The sequence below is a fragment of the Schistocerca cancellata genome, chromosome 10 (genome assembly GCF_023864275.1).
Source record: "Schistocerca cancellata isolate TAMUIC-IGC-003103 chromosome 10, iqSchCanc2.1, whole genome shotgun sequence".
NCBI lineage: Eukaryota > Metazoa > Arthropoda > Insecta > Orthoptera > Acrididae > Schistocerca > Schistocerca cancellata.
The window spans coordinates 60,589,104-60,610,618 of NC_064635.1; the positions used below are offsets into that span (position 1 = coordinate 60,589,104).

At 42.6% G+C, this 21,515-nt stretch overlaps 1 protein-coding gene across 1 annotated transcript in view; it reads right to left on the minus strand.

The window, feature by feature from the left end:
* LOC126106107 (whirlin-like) overlaps window positions 1-17,307 on the minus strand; it is a 975,331-nt gene extending 958,024 nt beyond the window's left edge. The window contains exon 1 of the mRNA XM_049912354.1: window positions 17,199-17,307. Within this exon, the coding sequence (XP_049768311.1) occupies window positions 17,199-17,286 (88 nt within the window). The 5' untranslated portion in view covers window positions 17,287-17,307. The remainder of the gene's footprint in view (window positions 1-17,198) is intronic.
* Window positions 17,308-21,515: the final 4,208 nt, after the last annotated feature.

Here is a 21,515-nt window from a genome sequence, read left to right on the forward strand (position 1 = left end):
ATCGGTTGGTTGTGGTTAATTTCCTCTTGCATATGTTCCAACGTTCTTCGTGTGTTATTTTATGAATGCAGTGTTGTATGCAGTCTCCCAATCTTGGCTCCATATTTGATGTGTTCCGTAAGATTACAAACTCATATTTTCACAATCCTAAATAAGGCACCAGTTTAGTTATGAATCAAGTTTAATATGCTGAAATTTTAACGGAACAATGATCAATGTTAAAATAGATGTCCAAATACAAACTGATTTATTTCTTTATATATATATATATATATCACCGGTTGTCGTAAGATGACTATTAAAAGATTATAATTAATGTTAGTCTGGTTGGGATTTTGGTAAGCTATACTGGATACCTGGTGAAACAGTTGCTCAGTAACTCAAGGTTAACTTCCCCAGATAGCTCACAGCTTTTAACCCGCTTTTATTGACTTGAATATCAGCACCGCTTTTAGAACAAATTAATGCATCAACATTACAAGCCCACTGCACTGTTTATGTTACCGCTCTTGCTTTAATTTCACCATAATTTGTTTTGACCTTTGTATACATACATAGAGACTTTATGTACGACTACGACGCTATTTAAAGCCCGATATTTGTGACATGTGAGCAGAGTAACTTCTGAAGATGCTCTTGTTGGTTGAGTGAAACAAATGAAAATAAAGAAAAGTTACATGTGACTTGTGGCTACTCTACAGTTTCAATTTCTAACGGTCGCTGTTCGCTTCCAGGCAATGCCTCCACTCGCTTATACACATTACGTTTCTTACGGATCTACTGCTCACAAGCACACTTTCCTGTCGTATCTGTGCGCATTGATCGACTTCCGTATATCTGTTGTTGTCTCTGCTACGCTAGTTTCTTTTGCTAAGATCTTTCAGGCGAGAGAGATCTCAAGTAAGAGCATATGGACTATCAGACCAATTGTGTAAGTGGATTGAAGAGTTCCTAGATAACAGAACGCAGCATGTCATTCTCAATGGAGACAAGTCTTCCGAAGTAAGAGTCATTTCAGGTGTGCCGCAGGGGAGTGTCGTAGGACCGTTGCTATTCACAATATACAGGGTGTTTCAAAAATGACCGGTATATTTGAAACGGCAATTACAACTAAACGAGCAGCGATAGAAATACACCGTTTGTTGCAATATGCTTGGGACAACAGTACATTTTCAGGCAGACAAACTTTCGAAATTACAGTAGTTACAATTTTCAACAACAGATGGCGCTGCGGTCTGGGAAACTCTATAGTACGATATTTTCCACATATGCACCATGCGTAGCAATAATATGGCGTAGTCTCTGAATGAAATTACCCGAAACCTTTGACAACGTGTCTGGCCGAATGGCTTCACACGCAGATGAGATGTACTGCTTCAGCTGTTCAATTGTTTCTGGATTCTGGCGGTACACCTGGTCTTTCAAGTGTCCCCACAGAAAGAAGTCACAGGGGTTCATGTCTGGCGAATAGGGAGGCCACTCCACGCCGCCTCCTGTATGTTTCGGATAGCCCAAAGCAATCACACGATCATCGAAATATTCATTCAGGAAATTAAAGACGTCGGCCGTGCGATGTGTCCGGGCCCCATCTTGCGTAAACCACGAGGTGTTCGCAGTGTCGTCTAAGACAGTTTGTACCGCCACAAATTCACGAAGAATGTCCAGATAGCGTGATGCAGTAATCGTTTCGGATCTGAAAAATGGGCCAATGATTCCTTTGGAAGAAATGGCGACCCAGACCAGTACTTTTTGAGGATGCAGGGACGATGGGACTGCAACATGGGGCTTTTCGGTTCCCCATATGCGCCAGTTCTGTTTATTGACGAAGCCGTCCAGGTAAAAATAAGCTTCGTCAGTAAACCAAATGCTGCCCACATGCATATCGCCGTCATCAATCCTGTGCACTATATCGTTAGCGAATGTCTCTCGTGCAGCAATGGTAGCGGCGCTGAGGGGTTGCCGCGTTTGAATTTTGTATGGATAGAGGTGTAAACTCTGGCGCATGAGACGATACGTGGACGTTGGCGTCATTTGGACCGCAGCTGCAACACGGCGAACGGAAACCCGAGGCCGCTGTTGGATCACCTGCTGCACTAGCTGCGCGTTGCCCTCTGTGGTTGCCGTACGCGGTCGCCCTACATTTCCAGCACGTTCATCCGTCACGTTCCCAGTCCGTTGAAATTTTTCAAACAGATCCTTTATTGTATCGCTTTTCGGTCCTTTGGTTACATTAAACCTCCGTTGAAAACTTCGTCTTGTTGCAACAACACTGTGTTCTAGGCGGTGGAATCCAACACCAGAAAAATCCTCTGTTCTAAGGAATAAACCACGTTGTCTACAGCACACTTGCACGTTGTGAACAGCACACGCTTACAGCAGAAAGACGACGTACAGAATGGCGCACCCACAGACTGCGTTGTCTTCTATATCTTTCACATCACTTGCAGAGCCATCTGTTGTTGAAAATTGTAACTACTGTAATTTCGAAAGTTTGTCCGCCTGAAAATGTACTGTTGTCCCAAGCATATTGCAACAAACGGTGTATTTCTATCGCTGCTCGTTTAGTTTTTATTGACGTTTCAAATATACCGGTCATTTTTGAAACACCCTGTACATAAATGACCTTGTGGATGACATCGGAAGTTCACTGAGGCTTTTTGCGGATGATGATGTGGTATATCGAGAGGTTGTAACAATGGAAAATTGTACTGAAAAGCAGTGAATTGACGCATGGTGCAGGGAATGGCAATTGAATCTCAATGTAGACAAGTGTAATGTGCTGCGAATACATAGAAAGAAAGATCCCTTATCATTTAGCTACAATATAGCAGGTCAGCAACTGGAAGCAGTTAATTCCATAAATTATCTGGGAGTACGCATTAGGAGTGATTTAAAATGGAATGATCATATAAAGTTGATCGTCGGTAAAGCAGATGCCAGATTGAGATTCATTGGAAGAATCCTGAGGAAATGGAATCCGAAAACAAAGGAAGTAGGTTACAGTACGCTTGTTCGCTCACTGCTTGAATACTGCTCACCAGTGTGGGATCTGTACCAGATAGGGTTGATAAAAGAGATAGAGAAGATCCAACGGAGAGCAGCGCGCTTCGTTACAGGATCATTTAGTAATCGCGAAAGCGTTACGGAGATGATAGATAAACTCCAGTGGAAGACTCTGCAGGAGAGACGCTCAGTAGCTCGGTACGGGCTTCTGTTGAAGTTTCGAGAACATACCTTCACCGAGGAGTCAAGCAGTATATTGCTCCCTCCTACGTATATCTCGCGAAGAGACCATGAGGATAAAATCAGAGAGATTAGAGCCCACACAGAGGCATACCGACAATCCTTCTTTCCACGAACAATACGAGACTGGAGCAGAAGGGAGAACCGATAGAGGTACTCAAGGTACCCTCCGCCACACACCGTCAGGTGGCTTGCGGAGTATGGATGTAGATGTAGATGTAGATGTAGAACCAATAAGAAGTGAGTCCACTGAGGCTCTCCTCATAGCTTGAGAGTTTTGAATGTGATCAAAGTATTCTTCTTGAGTTTTACTCTGTTCGACATCGTTATTGAGTGAAGGTGTGTTTTTGCCTGTGTGTGAAGTAATGTCATAATGAGTGTGACTGCATTGAATTACTCTGATAAAGAAAAAGAGCTGTCTATAAAAGCAGCTACGGTCTTGCACTGGTAAAGTTAGAATTACACACAGCTCTTTCCATGTATCTACTGTGAAATACCAGGTAATATTTTTCTACAACCAAATGCCTGACTAGCCCTATACGAGCAGTGAGATTTCTTACACACTGAGGTCAAGTGGCTAGCCGAGTGGTGTTTACAGCTCGAGTAATGTGGTGCAGATTCCAGTTTGCTTACATATTGTATTTGTTTCGTGATTGCATTTAGCGAGCCGATATTTCATTCGGCAAAAATTTTTTATCTTAGAAGTTTTTCGAATCTAAGTTACATAGCAGGTCTTTCTAAGACTATGCCAAGGCCAACACAGAGGTCATGTGACATTAATCTTACTGTTCTGAGTAAAATATTTGCATTCTTGGGATACAATAATAACTGCAAGGTTAAAGAGAATCTTATATCCTTATTTCTGTTTCATTCCTTTCACAAATGTATTTAAATGAACTCTGAACGACACAGATGGCTATATTGTAGTTGTTATCGCAATGGAGCGGTATCTGTTGAGAGGCGAGACAAACGTGTGATTTTGAAGAGAGGCAGCAGCCTTTTCAGTAGTTGCAGGGGCAACGTTTACGACTGACTGATCTGGCTTTGTAACATCAACCAGTATGGTCTCGCTATGCCGGTATTGCGAACAGCTGAAAGCAAGGATGCACTAGAACCATAATTTTTCTCGAGGGCATGTAGCTCTACTGTAAAGCTAAATGATGATGGAATCCTGTTGAATAAAACATTCCAGATTCATATCTCTGGGTTGGGATTACTCAAATAGATGTCATCAGGAAAAACAAAACTGGCATTCTACGGATCGGAGCGTGGAACGTTGGATCCCTTAATAAGGCAGGTAGGTTAGAAAATTTAATAACGGAAACGGATAGGTCGAAGTTAGATACAGTGGGAACTAGAGAAGTTTCGTGGTGGGAGGAACAGGACTTCAGCTCAGGTGAGTACGAGGTTACAAATACACAATCAAATAGGATGAGCACAAGGTTATAAATACAAAATCAAATAGGGGTAGTGCAGAATAAGGTTTAATAGTAAATAAGAAAATATGAATGTGGATAACCTACTTTGAATAACATAGAGGCTGCACCGTCAGGGCCAAGACAGACACGAAGCCAAAACCCACCACAATAGTACAAGTTTATATGCCAACTAGCTCTGCAGATGATGAAGAGATTGAAGAAATGTATGATGAGATAAAAGAAATTATTCAGGTAGTTAATGGGGATGAAATTTAGTTGTGGTGGGGGACAGAAATTCGGCAGCAGGAAGGGAAAGAGAAGGAAAAATAGTAGGTCAACATGGACTGAAGGAAAGAAATGAAAGAGAAAGCCATCTGGTACGATTTTACACAGAGCACAATTTAATCATCGCTAAACTTGGTTTAAGAATCACGAAACAAGGTGTGTACGTGGAAGAGAACTGCAGGCACCGGGAGGTTTCAGATTGATTAAATAATTGTAAGACAGAGATTTCGGAACCAGATTTTGAACTGGAAGACATATCCAGGGAAAGATGTGAACTCTGACCACAGTTCATTATTTATGAACAGTAGATTAAAATTGAAGAAATTGCAAAAAAAGGTATAAAATTAAGAAGATGACACCAAGATAAGTTGAAAGTACCAAAGATAGTTGAGAGTATCTGAGAGAACATTAGGTAACGATTGACTGAGAGAAGGGGATGGAATAAAGTAGAAAACATATGGAGATCTCTGAGAGATGAAATAGCGAAGCCCACAGGCGAACAGATGCTATTATAAATTATACATCACAGGAGATACTGAATTTAACTGAGAAAAGGAGAAAACATAAAAATGCAGCAAGTGAACCAGGCGCCAGCCGTTTTGACCGAGCGATTCTAGGCGCTTCAGTCTGGAACCACGCGACTGCTGCGGTCGCAGGTTCGAATCCTGCCTCGGGCATGGATGTGTGTGATGTTCTTAGGTTAGTTAGGTTTATGTAGTTCTAAGTTCTAGGGGACTGATGACCTCAGATGTTAAATCCCATTGTACTCAGAGCCATTTGAACCATTTTTTGTTTTTTAACCAGGCGTAAGGGAATGAAGACGTCTAAACAATCAAATTGACAGGAAGTGCAAAATGGGTAATCAGAAATTGCTATAGGACAAACGTAAGGACATAGAAGCATATATAACAACAGAAAAGATAGGTATCGTCTACAGGAAAACTGAAGAGGCCTTTGGACAAATGAGATCCAGCTGTATGCATATCAAGAACTCGGATAGAAACCGAATACCAATAAAAAAAGGGAAGGAAATCTGGAAGGTGTAAGGTCTATGTAGATGGGCTGTACAAAGAAGATGAACTTGCAAGCAATATTACTGAAATGAAAGCAAGCAATATTATAGAAATTGAAGAAGACGTAGATGAAGATGAGATGAGAGATATGATACTGTGAGAAGACGTTAACAGAGCACTGAAGACCTAACTGGAAACAAGGCCGCTGGACTAGAAGACATTCTCCCAGAACTATTGATATACCTGGGAAAACCAGCCATAACAAAACAATGTCACCTGGTGATTAAGATGGATGAGACGAGCGAAACATCCTCACAGTTCAAGAAGAATATAGTGATTCCAATTCCAAAGAATGTAGGCGCTATCAGGTCTGAATGTTATCGAACTATCATTTTAATACAAAATCGTGGTTCTGAAATACTAAAACGAATTCTTTACAAAAGAATGGAAAACTGGTAGAAGCCGAACTCGGGGAAGATGCTTTTGGATTCCGGAGAAATGGAGCGAGACACTGCTGGCTCTGCGGCTTATCACAGAAGACATGGAAGGAAAGGCAAACTTGCGTTTTTAACTTTTGTAGTATTGGAGAAAGCTTTTGACACTGTCGACTGAAATACACTTTTTAAATTCTGAAGGTAACAGGGGTAAAATACAGGGGAGCGAACCTAGACGCCACTTATAAGAGTCGAAGGAAATGAAAGGGAAGCAGCGATTGAGAAGCGACTGAGACAGGATTGTTGCCTATCCCCGAAGTTATTCAATCTGTATATTGAGCAAGCAGTAAAGGAATCGAAAGAAACATTTGGAGAATGAATTAAAGTTCAGGGAGAAGAAGATTTTGTAACTCTGTCAGAGACAGCAAAGGACTTGAAAGAGCAGTTGAAAGGAATGCACAGTGTTCTGAGAGGAGGATATAAGATGAGCATCTGTAAAAGCAAAATGAAGATGATGGAATGTAGTTGAATTTAATCAGATAATGATAAGGGAATTAGATTAGGAAACGAGACACTTAAAGCAGCAGATGATTTCTGCTATTTGGGGAGCAAAATAACTGATGATGGTCGAAGTAGAGAGGATATAACATGGAGTCTGGCAATGGCAAGAAAAGATTTTCTAACGAAGAGAAACTTGACAACATCGGATATAGATTCATGGGTCAGGAACTGTCCTGAGAGTATTTGTATGGAATGTAGCTATGTATGGGAGCGAAACATGAATAGTAAACAGTTTAGACAAGAGGATCTTGATTAGATCATGTAACCAATAAGGAGGTACTGAATAGAATTGGGGTGAAAGGAAATTTGTGGCATAATCTGACTAAAAGATAGGATCGTTTGACAGGACATCTCCTGAGACGCCAAGGAATCACCAATTTAGTACTGGAAGGAAGTGTGGAAGTTAAAAATTGTAGACGAAGACTACGAGATGAATACAGCACACAGATGCAGAAGGATGTAGGCTGCAGTAGTTATTCAGAGATGGAGAGGCTAGCGCAAGACAGAATAGCATCGAGAGCTGCGTTAAACCAGTCTTGCGACTAAAGACAACACCAACAACAATTTTTGAAGATAGTAGTATTGAGTAACAATGAGGCCTTGCACTAATGCCTTGCCTAGGAATAGCAGAAGACTCTGTTTTATACCTTCAGCTCACTCTTCAGGTCGGTGATCGTTTTATTCCTGTAATGCCCATTTTGTTACCCAGCAAGGCTTTCCATTACTTTAGTAGACGATTTTCGCATCGTAGAAGGTATGTTTGGCTCGAGAACTTCAGAGCAGCAGTTATTGCATCCTTCTAATAAAGATTTGTGGAAACGTTACGCTACCAGAACACAACAACCAAGTATTATAAATTTATGGCTGAATTCATGATTAGATGAAATGTAGAGATTACTAATGGCATCCAAGGTTAGGTTCACTAATGAGAAAGTTAATCAGTGGTCAACAGCACATCGTTTCAGATACTAAAGAATATCTGCTGGATAAACTATGTTCGTGACGAATTATACTTGAGGGCACTTACATTGCGTGATAAAATTATGTTTATTGGGGTTTCAATCTCTTTGTAAAGAGAGGGTTCTGAATCAGTGCAATTTCAAGTGGAATTTTAACGTTCATCACTCCAAATACTAATTTAAAAACATTCACAGACAACATCAAAACTTTCAAAAACAAATCTAATGGAGTTTCAGAGAGCAAATATAACTTCAAGGGGTTGTGGAAAAAATCAATGATAGGAAAATTAATGAAACTCTACAAAAGCAATTTATAAACATACGAATGGACAATCAAGATGAAATGAAATTATTGGTCATCTGCTTAAGCAACTAAGGCCAGCTAAATTTGGACTAAGAGCTACTTCGCTTTGTTTTGTCAAGGAAATAAAGATGTCATACACTCCTGGAAATTGAAATAAGAACACCGTGAATTCATTGTCCCAGGAAGGGGAAACTTTATTGACACATTCCTGGGGTCAGATACATCACATGATCACACTGACAGAACCACAGGCACATAGACACAGGCAACAGAGCATGCACAATGTCGGCACTAGTACAGTGTATATCCACCTTTCGCAGCAATGCAGGCTGCTATTCTCCCATGGAGACGATCGTAGAGATGCTGGATGTAGTCCTGTGGAACGGCTTGCCATGCCATTTCCACCTGGCGCCTCAGTTGGACCAGCGTTCGTGCTGGACGTGCAGACCGCGTGAGACGACGCTTCATCCAGTCCCAAACATGCTCAATGGGGGACAGATCCGGAGATCTTGCTGGCCAGGGTAGTTGACTTACACCTTCTAGAGCACGTTGGGTGGCACGGGATACATGCGGACGTGCATTGTCCTGTTGGAACAGCAAGTTCCCTTGCCGGTCTAGGAATGGTAGAACGATGGGTTCGATGACGGTTTGGATGTACCGTGCACTATTCAGTGTCCCCTCGACGATCACCAGTGGTGTACGGCCAGTGTAGGAGATCGCTCCCCACACCATGATGCCGGGTGTTGGCCCTGTGTGCCTCGGTCGTATGCAGTCCTGATTGTGGCGCTCACCTGTACGGCGCCAAACACGCATACGACCATCATTGGCACCAAGGCAGAAGCGACTCTCATCGCTGAAGACGACACGTCTCCATTCGTCCCTCCATTCCGGCCTGTCGCGACACCACTGGAGGCGGGCTGCACGATGTTGGGGCGTGAGCGGAAGGCGGCCTAACGGTGTGCGGGACCGTAGCCCAGCTTCATGGAGACGGTTGCGAATGGTCCTCGCCGATACCCCAGGAGCAACAGTGTCCCTAATTTGCTGGGAAGTGGCGGTGCGGTCCCCTACGGCACTGCGTAGGATGCTACGGTCTTGGCGTGCATCCGTGCGTCGCTGCGGTCCGGTCCCAGGTCGACGGGCACGTGCACCTTCCACCGACCACTGGCGACAACATCGATGTACTGTAGAGTCCTCACGCCCCACGTGTTGAGCAATTCGTCGGTACGTCCTCCCGGCCTCCCGCATGCCCACTATACGTCCTCGCTCAAAGTCCGTCAACTGCACATACGGTTCACGTCCACGCTGTCGCGGCATGCTACCAGTGTTAAGGACTGAGATGGAGCTCCGTATGCCACGGCAAACTGGCTGACACTGACGGCGGCGGTGCACAAATGCTGCGCAGCTAGCGCCATTCGACGGGCAACACCGCGGTTCCTGGTGTGTCCGCTGTGCCGTGCGTGTGATCATTGCTTGTACAGCCCTCTCGCAGTGTCCGGAGCAAGTATGGTGGGTCTGACACACCGGTGTCAATGTGTTCTTTTTTCCATTTCCAGGAGTGTATTTCGAATCTTTCAACTATGATCTAGTACGATATAATATTCTGAGGAAAAGCTGCAAAAATGGAAAAAGTTTTTAAACTAAAAAAATGTGATTTGAGGCTGATCTGTGGTGTTACAAATCGTACATCTTGTAGGCACCTATTCAAGATCCTTGATGTATTTACAGTCACATGTCAATATATCTACTCACTGATCGTATTTAAAATGAACAGCAAAAGCTTTTCCAAACTAACTGTGACATTCACAATCATGACACAAGACGGAAGCAAAGCCATCACAAAGACTTACTATCTCCGAATATAGTGCAAAAAAAAGTTATCCAGTTTGGAATAAGGGTTTTCGACAAGTTTTCACTGAACATAAAAGATAACACTGACAGCCGTCATATATTGTCATATATTCAAGGGGCAACTGAAAGAACAACAATGCATTACATAGTTTTTATGAATTTATAGGCCTATGAAGTACGTATCTTATTATAAGTAATTTTGTAATAATATAGGCTACATATGTGTCTAGTATTTATGCCTCTTCTCTTTCTCTCCATGTAATACTGTAGTCTCTGGCTTGTCCTGCATTACAGTACAGTCTTGGTACAGAATGTAATGTAACGGGGCCAAATAAAAATCAAAGCCTATCAAACAAATCACAACCAAGCACTCTTCTCGCTGTGTTCTGCAGTACTAAGCTTTGTTTCTATATTCGCTTGTTCATGTGGCCAAGTCTAGATCTCATTCTATAACGCCCCCCACCACCACACCCGCCATTACATCCTTCCCTCAGTTACCTTGGATCCCTTAATGAGGCAGGTAGGTTATTCCTTGATGTCCCCAGTAAGCCCTATCAACAGAGTCCTGATTTAGTCAAATTGTGATATAATTTTTTCGTCCTCAATTCCATTCAGTACCTCATGAGCTACTCCATCGAACCATCTAACCTCAGCAATCCCCTGTACACCCAATTTCAACGGCATCTATTCTCTTCTTGTATGAATTGTTTAAAGTCCACGTTTAACTTCTGCACAACGCTATATTCCAGGTAACTGCCTAAAATTTATACTTGATATTAAAAAATTTCTCGCACTCAACAAAAGTTTGTTTCCTATTCCGAGTATGCAAAAATATTCCCTATACTTCGGTCACGGTCATTTATTTTGTTACGCAAATAGCAATTTAATTCCGTCTGTCTGCCATTAGCTTTACCAACAACAAGCCAATATTGTCGTTTTACTTCATATTTCCATACGCTACAACCTCAAACATTTTTCGGACATTACTGACTCTGGTTGTGACTAGCGAAACATGTAATCAAATGATACCATGGTTTTAATTTTTGTAAAGTTCCTGAATGTACGTAGGCTCCTTCCATTCACTTTGTTCTTCGTGTATTATTGGCAAATACTGAGAGATATATAAGAACGTAGGCTTCCGCGGCCTGTGTCATAGTGGTTAAAATTCTTCTGGGTATTATGCCGCGTCATTGCTAAAAACTGACAACAATAATGAACTAAAACCGAAGTTTCGGCCGAATTGCAACGGCCTTCCTCAGGGCACGACTGGTTTTGCATGGCGATAGGTGCTTCTATTTATTACAGACTGTCGATGTCTCACGGCACTGTTTTAAAACTTTTAATTGGCCCTCTAATATGATTGGCTGGTCATGACGTAAGGGAAGACGGAACGAAAGAGGCTATTCGTGGCTGTCCATGTGTCCATGTCGTTAACGATTGGTAGCTGTCCGCCAACCAGCGTTCGGCTTCAGGTCGGCAAGTTTTCCTCCTGGTGTGCGCGAAAGTGGACAGACAGTTGCTCTACAGCTGTTTGTGCAGGTACGCCCGTGTCCAGTGTAGCTTCTGCCCCGCGACCGCTCGCGGCCCGTTGGACTGGGAAGGCCGACAGCCAGGACGCCGGGAGTTTGTAGCCATCTTCTCTGTTGATGTTCTCAGGCTGCTTAATAATTTCGATCGCCTCCCGTATTTTGCGTTCTCGCATCCACGATTCTTTCGCCAGTACTCGGGCTTCCTGGAACCTGATAGGTTGTCCACAGCCACGGTGGTGTTCCGCTATCGCCGATTTATTATGTTGTTGTAATCGTTCACAAAAATCCATCCACAAAAATTACAGAGGACCTGCACTCGATTACGACTTGTCCGCGCACTCGATCTGCTACGTCAAAACACTTGTATATCCATCTCATAAAGACTCATTACCTATTGATCCTAAAACGTATTGTACTTAATTAAATACTTTACTCTATAAATAACTAATAAAATTTAGAAATGATTTACATGTATAATGTGTCAATCACTCAGCAAAGATTTCACAACAAAAAAATCCTCGAGTTGAGATGACGTCACGGGTTACTACCTGTGTTGACTCTCCTACTCTCACGTGACACAAGGTATATCCGACTGCAATGGACATCCCCACAAGATTATTTCTTAAAGATTTCGAGGGCTACGCGGACGATTACCCGTGTAATGCTACAACCAGATCACACCACCATGTCTAAGTTGTAACACAGCTCTTCTCTCAAATTACAGCGCCCGCTCGCTAGGTGACAGTGGCGTCGTTTTGACAACTTTACTTCATAATGCAGACAGTTTGTACGAAATATTTATAAATTATATACTGTCGCGAATAGTAGAAGATAGAATTAAAATCATGTAGGCTGTAGGCTGGAAAATTATTGCTACAGATCAAGCGAGGCGGACGTGACCAGACTATCTCATGTGTAATGTGTAATGTGTACTCGACTAACAAGAGCGGAGTATGCAGTATCACGAGGCTCAAGCACAGTTAGTGGCAACCCTTGGACACAGCAGACAGTGGAGAATGGCTAGTTCATCACGTAGGCATCACATGCTGCCGCGTGACTCGCCTACTCAGGGCTCAAAGTTCGGGGGTGCTAGAACCTTCTAGAACAAGTGGTGCCGGGTGCACTACCCCCTATAAAAGCGGATAGCCGCTAGATCGAAGGACAGTGATGGAGTGAGGTACTTAGGACGCCGGTCCACGTTAGTCTGCGTCGGGATGCTGCAAGAATTGCAGGAGAATATCGAGCACAGCAACAAGTAGGGACTTAGGCTTAATCGACACAGCTGACACTTAGTCTGGTGCGCTCGCCTCTGCTGTATTAGGACATAGGTTTGGGAAGTTAGGGATGGCAACGGCATAGCCAGATAGACAATCATTGGAGACTGTATATAGAATCTTATTTAAATCACAAGTGCCAGGGGTACTTCAGTATAATCGTTCTATACATCGAGTGTTCATACATGAAAGCTTCCCTAAGGTCCTATCCGAGTTCCGTACTCTAGCTCACCTTGCAGCCTTCTCTACAACGGAGCAGTGAGGAGTTGGCGGCCCACACCACCGAGACCTCACGCCAAGTAAGTTCTCTGACACGCACCAACGCAGTCCTTCCACTCCCTCTCAGGACACGTCAGTGGGACACGACAATACAAAAACCCTCGTCGTATATCTACGCTGAGTAGTACCGTGGTGTAGTGTTTCTGATACTAAACTGTTGCTTGGAGGGTCGTGAGTTCAAAACTCACGTGGTCTGTACAATTTTAAAGAAGTATCCACAAATGTCAAGCATCATTGTACTGGAATGTTCTGTATCTGTATATATACTGTATGTGTTCTGGCCGGAGGCACTTCGCTCCGCGCTCTTGTATGTGCAAGTGATGAATAGACCTTCGTAAAGTGAAGTTAGTGTTCGTCATTCATCTAATTTCATCGTCTTCTACGTGACATTATTCTGGTGGAGACGCTGGGTATTGGAACTTGTGATAACACACATTATCATTGACACAGTGGCTCCCATCAGGCCACGACAGAGCCGCCGTTTACGTGGCGAGAAACCTGAGTTCGAGCCATATTCAACAGATCGCAATCTATCGGAGACAGAAGAAGAAGAAGAGGACGTTAGGATGACAGAAACTGTGTGCCACCACATGAGACATCCTTCCGGGTTCTCTGGTGACGATGGCCAAGATCCAACAAGTGGCTGAAGGCATATGAGCGTATACGCAAATTTAACAAATGGGATGACACCGTGTGTTTGGCTAACGTGTTTTTCTACTTAGAGGGCACTGCCAAGCAATGGATGAGAACAACGAGGAGACGTTTACAAACTGGGAAGTATTCCAGGAGGAACTGCGCAAGTATTTCGGCGGCACACAACGACAGAAGTGCAAGGCTGAAGATAAATTAAAGAGCAGGGCACAGCGTCCAGGAGAAACTACAGCATCCTACATTCAAGACGTCTTGGAGCTGTGTAAAATAGTGGATCCTAGAGTGAAGGAGAAAGACAAGGTTGGACATCTCACGAAGGGTGTTGCTGAGGACATGTATCAAGCCCTACTCCTGAAGGAGGTTCCAACAGCAGACGACTTCATAAAATGGTGCCAGTATATCGAGTCTATGCATCAAAAAAGAATTACACGGCTTCCAAACGTGGTATCGATGTCTGTGATGGAGGAAGCGTCTGATTTCACAAGTGTTTCTCGTCAGATAGTGAGAGAGGAACTTCAGAAGGCACTTGGATTGCACGGCGAGCAAAAAGCCGAGACGCTGCAGGAGGTCATAAGGGAGGAAGTGGAACAGACATTGAACCCAATCTCTCGTCCTTCATTTCCCTTTACAACGGTGAAAAACTCGAGACCCAGGCGGACTTACGTTCCTACAATGCCGCATGAGGAACCTGTTTGGGCACTAAGGAAGACTGACGTCTGGAGTACCCAGGATAACCAACCAGTATGTTTCCACTGCGGACGACCGGGACATGTGGTGCGCTACTGTCGAGAAAGGCGGCGGATATTTGATGACGCCCGCGCCAGAAGACAGCAGACCGATCCTAGCCGACGCCCACTCCGGGACGACGAAGATGAACAAGAAGATGTGGGTGCAGGACGACGTAGGTCACCATCGCCGCAAGCTAGACGCTGGAGAGGACGCTCCCCAACACGCCGATCGAGGTCTCCATCGCCGGTTAGAAGCTCCAGCCGATCACCTAGCCGCCGCAACCTGGAAAACTAAAGGGTGCGACCTTCCTTGGAGGTGAGGCCGCCGAAGAGAAAAGTCCTCCGCCGTCGATCACTACAAAAATAATAGGAAACTACGTCGATATCCTCATGGATGGCCGACCCGCCCAAGCTCTTGGGGACTCTGGAGCATCATATTCAATCATTTCGGAGAAGTACCGTCACCAGTTGCAGAAAACCGCATTCGTCGACTGAAGGTGGCTAATAGGAAATATGTAAAACCTACAGGAAGATGTACCATTCGTGTGGGTATAAGTGGCCATACACAGCCCTTAGAATTTGTAAGTAGGCTGAATAGGTTTTTATGTTGGTAGCGTCACGTAGCGCTCTGTATGAAAATCACTGGCTGTGCTGTGTGCAGCCTGTGGCTGGTTGGCTTTGTTGGAATATTTGCTATTGAGCAGCTGGATGTGAACAGCGCGTAACATTGCGCAGTTGGAGGTGAGCCACCAGGAGTGGTGGATGTCGGGAGAGAGATGGCAGAATTTTGAGAGCGGGCGATCTGGACGTGTGTCCATCTATCAAAATCTTTCATTTGCTAACTATGCCTGTCAGTAGTTAGTGGTTTCAGTAGTTAGAATCTTTTATTTAGCTGGCAGTATTGGCACTCGCTGTATTGCAGTAGTTCGTGTAACGAAGATTTTTGTGAGGTAAGTGATTCATGAAAGGTATAGGTTATTGTTTGTCAGGGCCAATCTTTTGTAGGGATTTTTGAAAGTCAGATGGTGTTGCGCTAAAAATATTGTGTGTCAGTTTAGTGTTGATCAGAATAAGTAAAGAGTGAAATGTCTGTGCGCGTTAAGTTTTGCTCAGCTGTTTGAAAATCAAATAACGTAAGAGGTTTATCAGCACAGCAATTCACTAATTTTTCTAAGGGTAGGTTGCAAATTCATCATCCTATAAGAGTGTAGTCATGATGTCATTCTCGGATGGGACTTTTTGAAAGCTTCTCAGGCAGTTATAGGTTGTGGTCGCTCGAAGATTATGCTAGACGAGATAGACACTGTGGACAGGAAGATACGCAGCCCTAGAGCACAGCGGTACGTCAACGATATTCTACACCCCGTTCTGTTGTCCTCCACGGCAGCCATCCTGGTATTAAGTTCCAGCAAGATAACGCCCACTCGCACATGGTGAGAGTTTCTACTGCCTGTCTCCGTGCTTGCCGAACCCTACGCTGGCCAGCAAGGTCGCCAGGTCCCACCCCAACTGAGAACGTTTGGAGCATCAGGAGCAGGGCCGTCCAGTCAACTCGGGATTTTGACGATCTAACGCGCCAGCTGGACAGAAGTGTGGCACGATATGCCTCAGGAAGGCGTACAACAACTCTGTCATTCAAGCCAAGCCGCATAACTGGGTGCATAATGGCCAGAGATTGGCTTGCTCAATTTGTCAAGCTCTTTCTCTTGAATAAATGCAACAATTCTGCTGAAATTGTAATCGTTTGTTTGTCTGTACTGTGGTGTCACCGCCAGACACCACACTTGCTAGGTGGTGGCTTTAAATCGGCCGCGGTCCATTAGTACATGTCGGACCCGCGTGTCGCCACTGTCAGTGATCGCAGACCGAGCGCCACCACACGGCAGGTCTGGAGAGACGTACTAGCACTCGCCCCAGTTGTACGACGACTTTGCTAGCGACTACACTGACGAAGCCTTTCTCTCATTTGCCGAGAGATAGTTAGAATAGTCTTCAGCTAAGTCCATTGCTACGACCTAGCAAGGCGCCATTAACCATATCTAGAGAGAGTCTCACTTGTATCATCAAGAATGCTGTATACAAATGATGGATTAAAGTTAAGTATTACAGCAGCTACGTACTTTTCTTTATAGCATTCATTACGTATCCTGTTCCAGACTTCACGCCAGTCGGCGTGAGTTGACGCATGCCCTTTCGGTTTCCTCGCCTTGTGTTTAGACTGTATTGTCTAGACACAACATAAATATTTACATCACATCTACAGATTTCCGTCCTGTTCGGATAATTCCTTCATGGTGCGACTCTTTTTTCTTTTTTTTTTCCTCGCAGTATATTTCTAACTAAACTCTTCCTAGAAGATGGCAAAGTGATCGGAAAGTTTACATTCCAAATAGGTTCTCGCAAACGGCTTATTTGTCACCTCATGTGCAGTGGAAAGTTTTTGTTTCTCTTACCACATATTTTCAGCCGTGTTAGTTATTGCTGTTGATTATGATGGACCCTGTGTAAATAAATGAAACGCTGTAAGCCCGAACTCCTTTCAGCCAAGCATTCCACACGTCCAACAGCGTTAAGCGAAAGATCTCCAGCCGGCATTCTCAATCGGCCCCTACCCCTGCCCTCACACACAGTGGCCGCCGACTCCGTGGCCAGTGTCTTCTGCCGGTACTCACCGGGCTGCACGTGGTCCACCCGGGCGGAGACGCCGTCGCCCTGGCCGCCCACCACAGAGAAGCCGAAGCGGCGGTCCGCGGCGTCCATCAGCAGCACCACGTCCACCTGCGGAGGGCGACGTAACAACACTGTTTGAAAAATATTGAAACATTTTTCGGATAACTCTATGTAACAACACTAACGTTATCCTACTGTATTTGTAATAAATCTTTTTCTTCTGAATTTCAATAAATTAGTATAATCGATGTTCTGATTTCATTTCTTTTTTGTTTCATGTCATTATGTTGAAGAAGCTATAAACAATTTTCGATGTAAATTGTAATATTTATGTCAAATTTCAATTAATGTTGTAATCGAAGGGAAGTGTACCTAATGTTGAAACTATTGTAAGATGTGAAAGTTGTATTTGTACGCCTGGTACATACGTAGGCAATGTATTAGAATATGTGGAATGTAAAACCTTTGGTGAATACCCTGTCTGTAGGGGAGCGGTAAAAGGTGGAGGCAGGCGAGCGCGGGAAAATGCACACGGGCACGGTACGGCACAACGGGCTCAGCAGTAGTAGTCGGAGTTGGGCATCGATCTGAGAAACACGTGCTGGATCGAGGAGGCTCTCCTGGAAGACGTGATTTCATTGAGCCTCGGATGCGCCATTTCCGACGCCTATACAGCATGGCAATATTCCATAGGCACTAAATGGGAAAGTATTGTGACGCTATGAAGAAGTGAAGTGCCAATATTTCAAGAGCCATTGCTGTAATTGCATGTCTGCTTTGTGCCTCGCCATCTCGCCGCCAGCCGTCCGCCTCATCGATACGAACAGGTTGAAACTTTTAGTACTGTATTCGTGTGGACCAGTGTTACTTTTGCTACATTCTGTTCAATAATAACTTAAATTTTACCAGAACTGTCCTATCAATTAATTATCCTCACAACTAACCTAGACAGGGTCCTTTCCACATGTTGTGCAATCCGAGTGTCCCAAGATGAAGATTTAAAATTTATGTTAATAATAATTACCTGCAGACCTATCTATATTAGAATGATGTTTAAAGAACTTTGTTGTTAATGAAATACTGGACGAATAATATAGGTCTGACCAAGTTGGAAGATAATGTTGAAATTGGTTTAGTAATGAAGTTTATTTAAATTGAGACGAAAATAACGATAGTTAAATGAGCAGGAAATAAGACAAAAAGAGTGGTAAATCATATATTGGAAATCTAGAATGATTAAGGCTCTCAATGATCAAACTTTCACTACAGTGATCATAACAGTTTCAGCCCCCCCCCTTCTCCTTTCTTTCTTTTCTATTCATTTTAATCCTGAAGTGTACTGAACTGCTTTGACCAGCAAAGTTAAAGTCAATATAAAACCTAAATTTATCAGTGTCTTACCCTTCTTAAAATTGACATTGTATGTGTGTTTCAAAAGTGCTATTTCTAGGGTAACCTATGCCCGATTTCAGTCGGATCAATAGACAAAACGCAGTTTGTAGTAATCATTATAGTGTAATGTTGTGTATTTATAGCTTGTCCAAATTAGTACGGAAAGTGAAAATATTAGTTCAGTAGATTTTTCTGGTTCTAAAATTTACCATTTAATGCAGTACTACTACGTGTTGTTATGCTTGTACGTACATCCACTTGTACAAGGAAAAAACTCACTTAATGCCTAATTAGGCTGGCGACCGTATTATTAATAATTGGTAGCATCTGCTGTGTATGTTTCTTGTCCGTCCAAACGTGTAGTTGAACTTTAGACTTGCTTGCCGTATCATTGTTGTTACTGAGTGGGTGTAAGTCTGATTTTGCCTCCATTCAGGTACACGCGGTCAACATATTTACTAAAATCCTTTCTTACAAGGTGAAGCCCGTCAACTTACCATAGTACAGGCTTTAAAGAGTTAACGTACGCCCTAGTGTAGACGTTACATCTACCAGTCAGAAGAAACAAGATCAATATACAAGGAAAAGAAGAATGAAGTGATGAAAAAAATAAGGATGGCAAAAAATGAAGCATGGGGATCATGTGCCAAGGTGAATAGCAACTTAGGATTTGGGAGAGCAAAAGAAGCATGGTCAGTATTAAAAGGGCTTCGACAGGATACAAAAAGCAAAACTAATCTCCAACTGATAACACAAAAGGAATGGGAAGAGTATTTCCAAAAATTATTAAATGACGACAGAGAAGAATATCTACAAGAAGGAACAGTGGAAGAAAAAGGAAATGAAGATGATGAGATCCAGATTTTAGAAAGTGAAGTACTTCAGGGGTTGAGAACAGGAAAGAATGGTAAATCACCGGGACCAGGCAATATCAATCTGGAGTGTCTGAAATATGGTGGTGATAAAATTGTGAAACTGATAACAGAGCTCTTCAACAAAATGATACATGGAGATTCAGTACCCAACGAGATGAAGCTAGGTTACATTAATACAATATTTAAGAAATGGGATCGCAAAATTTGTTCAAACTATCGAGGAATTTGTGTTACAAACACATTAATGAGAATTTTTCCGAAAGTAATTAAAAACAAACTGGAAAAAAATTTTAGAACCCAAGAAGAACAATGTGGTTTCACGGCTGGGAGATCATGTTTACATCATATTTTCACATTACGACAAATTTTGGAGAATCATAGGGAAAAATCAAAAAATATAGGATTAATTTTCATAGACCTAGAAAAAGCGTATGATACTGTTCCAAGAAAATTACTTTGGAGAGCACTACATATGGCAAACATAAACCCTTTCTTGATTAAAATAATACAACAGATTTATAAAAATAACATTTGCCAAGTGAAAGTTGGTAATAAATTTTCACAGAAATTTAGAACGAGCAAAGGCCTTTTACAGGGCTGTCCCATGTCACCATCATTATTTAAAATCTATATAGATATTAGCCTTAGAACATGGTCTTGTAAATGTAACAGTATGGGATTAGAAATAAGATATGGAGTTTACCTACATCATTTATTGTTTGCTGATGATCAAGTAGTTGTAGGACAAGATGGGGAGGATGCTAAATATATGTGCAATCAACTAGCAGTAGCATACAAAACGTGGGGTTTGAAGATTACTTACCAAAAAACAGAATACTTGACGAATGATTCCGAAGAGCTATACATTGAAGGAAAGAAAATCAGAAACATAAACACTTTCTGTTACTGGGGATCCATTTTACAAATCGAGGGAAAATCAGAGTCAGAAATCAATAAAAGAATTAGTAGCGAACGGAGGGTCATTGGGATGCTTAATTCAGTCTTATGGAGCAGGAATGTAATGAGCAGAACTAAAAAATGAATATACAAATCCATATTAGAGAGTGTGATTCTGTATGGAACGGAGCCCTGGACAATTACCATGCTCTAGAGATGGACTTCTGGAGAAGATCGGCAAGAATCTCCAGGAAAGAAAAGATAAGGAACACCGAAATAATTAGGAGAATGGAAATAAAAGAAAGAATATATGACGTAATGGATAGGAAGAAATTACAGTGATATGGGCATGTATGACGAATGGAGAAAACCAGAATACCAAAACTGATACTGGAGTGGGAACCGGAGGGGAGAAGAAGAAGAAGAGAAGACCTGTGACCAACTGGCTCCAAAATGTACAGCACACAATGAGTAGAATGGGCGCAGAGGAAGACGACAAACAAGACCGAAACACCTGGAGGAATATTTTAAAATATAGTCTAAGAACGTTTATTGTTTGTATTGTAATTTCCAAGCAAATTATTATGTTGGAGATAAGCCTCTGTAATGAGGAAAAGCTCAAAATAATAATAATAATAATAATAATATAACTAAACCAGTCACAAAATTTTGTTCATTTACTTAAATTATTTTCTGAAGCAACATATTTCGAGGTACAAACCTCGTCTTCAGAGTAAAATGGAAATAGAAAAACATTTAACAAAAGAACACTGCGGAGATTAGGTTAGGAAAGATACATCAAAAGTATTGAGAACAACTAAGAGACTCTTCAACAAAAACCAAATAGTTGAAATAGAAGCGAATTTTAGAAGACATCACACTCGGAAATTTTATAAAGCCTTTAAATCACAACTATCGAAGTTTAAACGTCCTACGTTACATATAAGAGGACTCGATGGAAAACTAAGTCTGAATGACAAATCATGTGCTGCAGCTTTTGGAAATTACTTTTCATCCCTACTGAATGCTGAAAATCCAAATGGAAAGCTTATATTCTATCCTACTGTTCCTCCTGCAGATAGTCCCCCTCCTACATTAAATGAAATCATGAAAACTATACAAGGCTTGAAAAATAACAAATCTGGAGGTGAGGAT